Here is a 10,373-nt window from a genome sequence, read left to right as displayed (position 1 = left end):
GTCGTCCCCTAAGACTGTATCTGAAGTCTCTTTTATATAGACCTTAGTGGTCCCTAATACTGTATCTGAAGTCTCTTTTATTAACACATATTAATGGTAAAAGTGTGAATAAAGTGAAATGTTCATGCCATTGGACCTTTAATGCCTACGCAATATCCTAGTACAGGAACCAATCACCATTACCACACGGGGGCCGAAGCTGCCGTACAAGGTGCCACCTGCTCATCAGATAAACACTCACACACATTTACACTCCGATGGCGCAGACATCTCATGCCATAGGTGCAATTTAAAAAGTTATATCTATACAAAAGATACAGTTATGCACTGTTCGTACTAATCAGATAAACTGGACATTGTAGTCAGAGGCTAAAGCCCCCTTCCCTCACTGCAAATATCCCATTATATTAAAAAAATTGAGTTGTTACATGCAGAATTTTGTATTTTCCATGTCATGAATTAAGACATTTTCAGTGTGATTTCAGAATGACCCCCCCAGACCCCACGCTTCATATGTGGCCCCCCAAAGGCCATTCTGAGCCAGGAAAAACTCTGCTTCTCATCCCTGTTACTCCACATTAACGTGGAGTTTTCTGCCAGAGCCGTGACCTTCTCCTATCTGCCTGTGTCTAGACGGTTATCTACGCTGTTATGTAAAGATTGAGTAACTTCATGGGAGATTACTGTTTTGAAAAGAACGCAGTGTTCCCTAACAGCTGATCCTGCAGATAGACGTGAGTCCGTCTATCAGACGCTCTCTGCATTCTCACTTTCTCTCCCTCACATGGCTCCGGCCTGATGTTTTCGCATCCTTCTTAAAACAAGTTCTGTGCATGTTTTTCCTTAGTCTTCGCCAACCAAAGGGTTGCCATCACTCAATTCGCCATCCCACGGAGTCTCATCCGCGCCTCAAATACGTATTCATTGAGGGATATCATCTATGCCTACACAACAGATCTTAGTCTATGCCAATATAATACTAAATAATTTGCATAATACGGTGGCTAGTGCCTGGGAGATCTTGTAAAAGGCAAGTCCAAACTGCTACTCTCATATCGGGTTCACAGAGTACTTCACACGACCAACGAGACGTGTCCAAAAATATCAAACATTTTGGAGAAAATCCCACCCGGCCAGAATCATCCACGTCAGGTGAACGTGTTCAGAATCAACATTTAGGAAGCTTTGAGTCATCGAGTGTGGCTGAGCGTGTAGGAAACTCACGTAGATGTGTCTCTGCTGGTAGCGCAGGAAGAGGTTGTGCATGATTGCGCCGTCGTGGAGGTCCTCGAGCGCCACCATGTCCTCCACCCCCCTGATGCTGCTGTGGTGCATGGGCTGCACCTTCTGTCTGCTCAGGGCATTCTGCTTGTAGGTGTACACCTGGGTCAGAAAATAGACACACATGAAGATTAGATTAGATTAGATTAGATTCAACTTTATTGTCATTAAACAGGTACAAGGAAACGAAATGCAGTGTAGGTCTAACCAGAAGTGCAATAGCAGCAGGTGCAAGATATACGATGGTTCAATAAGTGCAGGACATGGATATGTACTGAATAAATATAGAAATAAATACTATTATAAACAGAATTTTCCAGATAGATTTGTCCTATGAATATAATATATAGATAACTAGTATAGTGAACAAGATATACAGCTGGATATTTACTATGAATATTTATACAGATGGTTATTACTATAAACAGAATTTTTACAGATCAATATATGATGATGTATATGTATATATGTGGTATATATGTGATATATGAAGAGAATAATTTAGGTAAAAATAACTCAAATGTCTCAAAAGTTGCGATAGGATATCCTGAAAGACAAAGCATCAAGTGGTTCTGTATGGCTGAGATTTTGTTTGTGTTTTTTACTTCAGACATTACAGAAGTCTCTCGTTAGCATCTTAAATGCTACTTGTTGCAAAGTGACGCATGCGAGACTAAAATCTGCACTCGCCTCACATCAGGCAGTGACAGGTAGGAATAAACAACCCTTATTGCTGATCCTTCATTTTTCTGTAAACGAATCCCAGTTACCCCAAGTTTAAAGGAGTACGTTCCTATGTACATGCCAAAAATTAACAAGTGGATGAAGCCAGCCAAAAGCTTCCAGCATGTTACTCTCCAAAAATCACAAACTGCGTTTTTACATTTCTGCGTGTTCATATTAAATAAATATACAGCATGTTAACCAGTGAGCATTAGAAGCGCTGGAAAGTATTTTTCGCTTACACCCCCCTCCGGGACATTCAGGACTTACTGTTGACTGTAAACGACTTACGTTGGACTAGTCTAACGAGTCAGTTACCTCTCTCTAACTGTCTACTTCTCAGAAAATGTAAACACTAGAGCTGTCAATTTTTTAATATTCAAATAATATTTGAATATGTAATGCTCAATTGCAGCTTGTTAAAAATATGTACTACACTACTTAGACTTTATGGATTTTCAATGTCGCCACAAGCATGTGGTTGTTGTTACACGTTCTGTCCACTAGAGGGACTTCTAACATTAGCCTGGTCTTGAAGGGACCTGCACGCAACTTTACTTGCATTCATTTTCCACCACGAGCACACAGTGACAAACACAAATCATTAGAGGACTCTGGGATGTAAACTTATCTAACAAGTGTAGTGAAGCGGCTCTGTTGTAAAGGCTAACGGTGCTCGGTTAACACAATGACAATGACAACGGTATGTTTCAAAAACTAGGTAAGAAACAAATGATGCTAACTGCAGCAATAACCAAGCCAAATGGAGCTGTCACTACTATTTTAGTGATCTATAAGCAACCTGTTGTTAGAAGGTAATATATGAAGTGGAAGCTAAATGGCAGCTGTAGGGCAGCTAACATATCAACTTTAGCTTTCTTCATGAAGCTCCCAGCTACGCTAACGTTACTATACCTCATGACGCAGTTAGAAAACAAGAACAAGCTAACTCATGTTAACATAAGCACTTTGGCTCGGTAGGTGCCGGTTTTCAAGTCATGTTAAAACTGTTTCCCGTCCTTACGATTTCTTTTACGTAACGCTAGCGCCGTGATGCTGTCCTAACATTACTCGGTACGTAACCCTAGCTCCGTGATGCTGCACTACATGGTACGTAATGTTATCTTAGACCTCACATTGACCACACACTTGCGTTTCTCACTCCTGATAAGTTAGGTTCATAAAACGTGACATGAGAGACACATGCAGGTAGGGAAAAAGAATACCATTAGCTCTTATCCAAAATATATTTAAAAGAAAGCAACATTGGAAAAGTCATTTCAGCATTTGAATAGTATTAATTTGTTTAATATTCAAATTATATCTGAATTGCAGTATTCGTTCCAACAGCCCAGTAAACATGCTGGTCTTTTCAACGGCATGTCTCTTGCAGTAGTTAAAGGTCCGGCCCAGGTCACAGTAAATCACACCAAGAAAAGAAGCTTCAATTATGGAAGTATGTTTGTTTTAACGCTAATGTGATGACGACCAGTCGGTTTAATTTGGATGCAGCTTATTTTCAGGAGTAATAAACCCCTCATGCAAGTCGATGACGCGCCGTTAAAAAGACTGGATAATTTTTCAATCGTCTGAAAGACGTTTCTGTGACGTTCTGAAGCGTCAATGAAACTGGAATGTGAAAAACGAGGCCTTGTGTGTGTGTGTGTGTGTGTGTGTGTGTGTGTGTGTGTGTGTGTGTGTGTGTGTGTGTGTGTGTGTGTGTGCGTGTGTGTGTGTGTGTGTCAGATGCGACTGACTCTTCAGACAGAGACCGGCTTTCTTCAGGAAGAATTGCCCTGAGACGTTCGGTCACAGCGGGTCAACGACCAGCTTCACACAACCCCAGACTTCATATTGTGTGTGTGTGTGTGTGTGTGTGTGTGCGTGTGTTTGTGTGTGTTTATACATTCCTAATGGTCTCACAGTTAGTTAGATACTTAGTTAGTTAGTTTTAGGCTGTTCTCATGAACCATTCATACAGATAGCTGAGAAAAGTAAAGCACTTTCATTCAAAAACAGCAGATTATCAGGCTATAAGTAGAACAAGGGACAGTATTTTTTACATCTAAAACTATTTAAATCACATGATCTGATAAGGGGATGTCACCAACAGTACATAGTTGACATAGTTTATCGTCTCCGGGTCACATGACATAAAGGTTTGAAACCACTGAAAGACATTATGGACTCTTCTTAGAAATGTCGAACCTGTGTGTCTGTGTGTTACTTTGTGATGTGTCTGTTGGTGGAAAACGCTGAGACAGCACCGGGTTTTTGGCTGTGCTCCATGTTTCCACCCGAAAACCAACGTGGTTGAAGTCTAACGGTGTAAATCTTCACTGAGGAACTATACAGAAAGTGTTTGCACAATGACAATGGTTGCTTCCTAAATTCAATTCAATTTTATTTATAGTATAAAATCCTAAGAAAGGTTATCTCAAAACACTTTAGAGATAGAAGAGGTCTAGACAACACATAATTGACAAGGACCCAACAACTCCAACAATTCTCCCAAGACCAAGCATTTGGTGCCACAGTAGCTAGGAAAAACTTCCTTTTAAGCAGAAACCAGAGACAGACCCAGACTTTTGGTCTTGGTATGATTCTCAATAATTACAGCAGTTGGTATATAACATTGGCAATAAAAATAATGGAACTACGACTAGAAATAAAAGGTGTAGCATTTGAGGACATTGCAGGGCGTGGTAGGGCATTGCGGGGCGTAGCAGGGCATAGTGTGGTGTGCAGGACATAGTGGGGTGTAGCAGGGTGTAGCAGGGCATTGCTGAGCGTGGCGGGATGTAGCAGGGCATTGCTGAGCGTGGCGGGATGTAGCAGGGTGTTGCAGAGCGTAGCGGGATGTAGCAGGGCATAGCAAGGTGTTGCAGGGCATAGCAAGGTGTTGCAGGGCATAGAAGGGCATAGCAGAGCGTAGCGGGATGTAGCAGGGTGTTGCAGGGCATAGTAGGCTATAGCAGGGTGTTGCAGGGCATAGTAGGCTATAGCAGGGTGTTGCAGGGCATAACAAGGCGCTGCAGGGCATAGCAGAGCGTAGCGGGATGTAGCAGGGTGTTGCAGGATGTAGCAGGGTGTTGCAGGGCATAGCGGGCATTGCAGAGCGTAGCGGGATGTAGCAGGGTGTTGCAGGACGTAGCAAGGCGCTGCAGGGCATAGTAGGCTATAGCAGGGTGTAGCAGAGCGTAGCGGGATGTAGCAAGGTGTTGCAGGGCATAGTAGGCTATAGCAGGGTGGAGCAGGGTGTTGCAGGATGTAGCAAGGTGTTGCAGGGCATAGTAGGCTATAGCAGGGTGTAGCAGGGTGTTGCAGGACGTAGCAAGGTGTTGCAGGGCATAGTAGGCTATAGCCGGATGTAGCAGGGTGTTGCAGGACGTAGCAAGGCGCTGCAGGGCATAGTAGGCTATAGCAGGATGTAGCAGGGTGTTGCAGGACGTAGCAAGGCGCTGCAGGGCATAGTAGGCTATAGCAGGGTGTAGCAGGGTGTTGCAGGACGTAGCAAGGTGTTGCAGGGCATAGCAGGCTATAGCAGGGTGTAGCAGGGCGTCGAGCAGGACCCCAGCGGCAGCTGCAACCATAATTTAGGTTCCACCCAAGGCAATGGCAAATGTTTTCAAACTCTTGTTTTCCAAGCAGGACAAACCGGTCCGTTCCGGTCCGTGGTCGTGTGGCATGCTGTGGCTACTTCCCTTTGGTGAAGTCCGCATCAATGCAGACTCATGGAAAGGACTCAGTAAGCGTGTCCTCAAACCCTCACGCCCTTTGAAATTCCACATCGGGACAACCCTAAGCCCTTGCGAATTTTGCTGGAACGCGCACCAAAGTCTGTGAGTCCGGACTTTGGTATTGGGCCAAGGATTCCAGGGAATAAGCTCTGTTGTAACATGCTATTTGGTAGACTGAAACAGTACAGTATGTAAGATTGTATCTTACTGTCGGTCACATTTCTGAAGATGAACTGTCCCCTCGACTGATACTGGAGTTAAAAGTTGTGGCTGTGTGTCACATGTTTTGACTCTAGCTTCAAGTCCTTCAAACTGACCTTACTGAGGCACAAAGGGCCAAACTCAAGCTTATAACACTAAAACGAGGAAATCGTAGACGTAATATGTTTGTTGAGTATCTATCGGGGTGATAGGACTGGAGATGGGACCGATGTCTGACTCGGCTCGGCCTGGTTTGGACTCATCATTGTAGGACAAATGCTACAGCCTTGTCCTCCGACACACATGATACGCAGCCGTCTGCTGAAACACACATTCCTCCTTTCATTTCCATGTTTTCCTCTCCTTCTTTCATCTTTCCTTTTCCTTCTTTACATCTTTTTTTCCTTATGTCTGTTCTTCCTTCCTTCATTCCATTCATCTTTTCTTTCCTTTTTTCTTTCCTTCTATCCTTTCTCCATTCATTCTCCTTTCTTCTCGCTTTTCTTCATTCCTTCTCTATTTTCTTCCTTCTTCCCTTTCTCCCTCCCTCCCTCCCTCTTTCCTCCCTCCACTTTTCTGTCCATCCGTCAGTCCTTCCCTCCTTCCTCCCTCCTTTCCTCCCTCCCTCCCTCCCTCTATTATTTTCTCATTTCCTCTCATTATTTTTCTCTTCCTTCCTTTTATTCATTCATTAAATAATCTGAAAGCACGAATGTCCCGCAAACTGAGGAAGTGGATTTTTTACTACAATCGTCTTCAAATCTGTTCTTTTTTTTTAATCTCCACCACAAGTTCCAGCTGATTTTTTAGTTCAAACTGTGGATGCAGTGATGCGGCTCGTTTGATTTAGGATTTGATTTCTTCTTCCACCGCTGAGAGCTGCCAGATTTCACCTCCACCTGGCTTCATACATTTCAACCGCCGATTTGTTTTTACCACTGTGAATATGGACCCTTTTTAAATATTTAGCTCTAGTCTTTAGTCTTGCACCAGTCTTAAAATATTTAGCTTTAGTCAGTTAGCGTTCCAGGACTGCCTGTGTGATGTATGAGCCAGAGAAGTCTCTAACTTCCAGGCTTTCTTCCACTTTCTACACTGTAAGCTGAGATAGCAGGATGTTCCCCGCTGTAAATCAGACGGTTAAACTGTTTGACCGCCGAGTAAAACACAGCGAGGCTGTTAGCATCAACAGGTCAGGTACCTGACTTTATGATCCCCCACCTAGCAATATATCATCTCCGCAGGAAGGAGACTGTCACGGGAGGAAAATCACACCGAAACCTCGGCTCAATGTCAAATGGCTTCTAATCTCTTTTTTAACACCCCGACATATCTGGAAAAACACACACAATCACACTGCTGCCTGTCTAAATAGTCTCGGTCCAGCTGTTTTCTATCATGCATCACTCTCACTGCAACAGACAAGTATACAACAAGCCCTCCAAACCATGTCAAATGGTTTTTTTGTTGTTGTTTGAACCAAAACCACCATCTTGTTAGTCTTACAGTGCTCATATTCAGTAAAATATGCAAAGATTCTTCCATGCAGGAAAGTCCCTCTGTGAGTGCTTCGATAGGATAAACATTTTGGAAGATAAGAGCTCTGGCCTCAGCTTTAAAAGCTAAACCATCTACTGCCCCCCCCCCCCCCCCCCCCCCCCCCCCCCCCATTGAGGTTCATCCCAAAGGTGTTGGATGGGGTTGAGGTTCGAGCTTCGTGCAGACTACCACACCAAAAAAAACAAAAAAAACATTTCTTCATGTGCTTCTTCATGTCATGTTCAAACAAGTGGTGGAATATAACGTGGTACATTTACTCAAGTACTGTGTGTACAGTAATTACAAATGTTGATGTACTTGTACTACACTTTTCTTTTCATCCCGCTTTCTACTTCTACTCCGCTACATTTCAGAGAGAAATATTGTACTTTTTACTCCGCTACATTCATCTGACAGCTTTAGTTAAACGTTGCATTACATATTATTAAGATTTCTGCCCACATCACATACAACATTTGATTATGAATGACTAATGTGACAGCTAAGACACTTAGTGGATTGACTAAATAGTTTGGATCCTTTTCAGTTTCTTGAATATAAGGGTTTTTCCGCATTAAGTACTCTTACTTTTTATGCTTTAAGTACATTTTCCTGATGATACTTACATAACTTTACTCATAACATAACATTGTCCACGCAGGACTTTTACTTAGGAAAGTATCCTGATACTTCTTCCACTACTGGTTGAATAGATCTCTCTCTCTCTCTCTCTCTCTCTCTCTCTTTTTCTCTCTCTCTCTCTCTCTGTCAGGGGCATTATTCACAGTGATATACAGTCAGGCCTCGGTAGGACTAGCTGTCCTTTCGGCTTTGTCCTAATTAGGTTTCTAATTGGTCCAATTGTCTGTGTGGAGATGAGGAGGATCCCCGCCTCGAAAACAAAGCCATGGAGGGGCCCGGACGCTAAGCTTAGCGACAGATGCTAACCGGAGTAAATCTCTGTGAAACAAAGGCATTAGGACAGCATCCGTGCAGAGCGGGGGGGGGGGGGGGGGGGGGGGGGGGGGGGGGGGGACTCACTGCTGGACCCTCGGATCAACACGCTCTGTTCCTGGATCAGTCAGGATAAAGTTTGTTGTTGTTACTTAAGTGGGTCAGGAAAGTGAATTCGGGCAATTAGAAGACTCTAGAAGAACTTAGAGAGAAACTTAATATGAACGACTGAGGAAGATCTGGACTTCTGAAGGCGGATACCGGCCATATTTTCTGATGCTGAAGAGTTTATAGGTGGATATGTAACCACCAACATGTCAGTGTATCAGCTGGTGGTTCAGCATTTTTGAAAGTCTTTGTTGATCTACATTCCTAAAGGGTAATTTCAGTCTTTTTAAACTGGACCGTACTCTCCCATGCATTGGTGTCAAAGTGACTTCTTTTATGTGAACTAAATTCTTTGGTCAAGTATTGAGACAGAATGCTGCAACTCCCTCAAACCAAGCCGCAATGTTATCCAATTTCGATTAAGGAAGCCAGCTGAATTGTAAGTTAACGGGCAATTGCGCACCTTCAAATTTCCGTCCACTATAAGTTGTGTTTTTGCCACTGAAAGGCTGAAATTAATATTCACAGTGTCTGACAACATTATGGAAAGGATCCCTTCAGAGATAGACGTAAGTACTAAGTATTAAGATCCTTTTATTTTTTACCAGAAACAGCTCTGAAATCCCCATTGACATCCTCACCAGACTCCATTTAAATAAACAGCACTTTTAGCGTGTATAGAGCAGCCAACTAGCATGTTTTCTCATGGGTGATTTAAGTTTTTTTTCTCAACCAATAGTTGGAAGAGTGGAAAGACGAACCAAGACGGCTTTTAGTAGTTTTATTTTGGTTTCACTGACTTTGAAAGAAGTGTATTTTATGATGATAACACTGCTGTTTATTTAAATGGAGTCTGGTGGGTTTGGCAAAAGTAATTTTGGAGCCAAAAGGACCTCACCCTTTTACAAAAAGGTCCATCTCTGCATGGTTCCTGTCAATAATGTTGTATTGAATATTAATCTTAGCCTCTCAGCGGCAAAAACAGAACTTTTAGTGGATGGAAATTGAAGGTGTGCAATTGCCCGTTAGCTTTTGCACCTTTTTCCCCCAATGCCGACTGCAGTGGTGTTGCTTAATACTGGACCAGTTTCAAAGATAGTCGTTCCCATCTGTCAATTAGACATAAAAACATATATAAAAAACATAAATACATACAAAAGTTACCCTTTATGGTAGATAGATAGATAGATAGATAGATAGATAGATAGATAGATAGATAGATAGATAGATAGATAGATAGATAGATAGATAGATAGATAGAGGGCCCTTATTGTCATTGTACATGGCGACATACAACGGAATTTGGAGAGCTCTTCTGTTCAGTGAAAGACAGTTTTGACAATACAATACAAAAACTAGACACCACATTTGTTCAGGACATAAGATATAAATAAGTAGGTAGTGTACATAAATAAGAAATACACATGAGAGGGGGGGCAGTGGTGAGATAAAAGAACAAGTGCATTTCATATTTAAAAGATTTTCCATGTTGCAAGATATGGTTATTTGCAGTAATTAAGAGTTCTTTGCAGCAGGCTGATCTGTTATTTAGTTGTTCTTGGTTATATTTTTAAATGTTGCTTTCTTCTAAAGAGAGACGCTTTGACTCAGGACACATTTTTATCCCTAACACTTGTAAAATGGTTGTTCATGCTTTGAAATGTCGTGTCCTGGGAGGTCGCGGGGTTTCTCTCGTCTTTCTCGGGTTTCACCGTTTTTCGGCAGTCCCCCCCGACCTGAGCCGACGGCGGGACAATGCGGCGTGAGATGAATGGCGATTTAAAGAGCAGCTGCTGCTTTTGATGATGATGATGATGATGGAGAGGG

The 10,373-nt window shown here is 42.6% G+C and overlaps 1 protein-coding gene across 2 annotated transcripts in view; it reads right to left on the bottom strand.

The window, feature by feature from the left end:
- myo10 (myosin X) overlaps positions 1-10,373 on the bottom strand; it is a 136,217-nt gene that overhangs the window by 78,339 nt on the left and 47,505 nt on the right. For both annotated transcript variants that reach the window (XM_034888491.1, XM_034888492.1), the window contains exon 3: positions 1,225-1,383. In XM_034888491.1, coding sequence (XP_034744382.1) covers positions 1,225-1,383 — 159 coding nt within the window. The remainder of the gene's footprint in view (positions 1-1,224; positions 1,384-10,373) is intronic.

Source organism: Etheostoma cragini, chromosome 12, assembly GCF_013103735.1.
Source record: "Etheostoma cragini isolate CJK2018 chromosome 12, CSU_Ecrag_1.0, whole genome shotgun sequence".
Classification (NCBI taxonomy): Eukaryota; Metazoa; Chordata; class Actinopteri; order Perciformes; family Percidae; genus Etheostoma; species Etheostoma cragini.
This window is presented reverse-complemented; position numbering and strand designations above follow the sequence as displayed.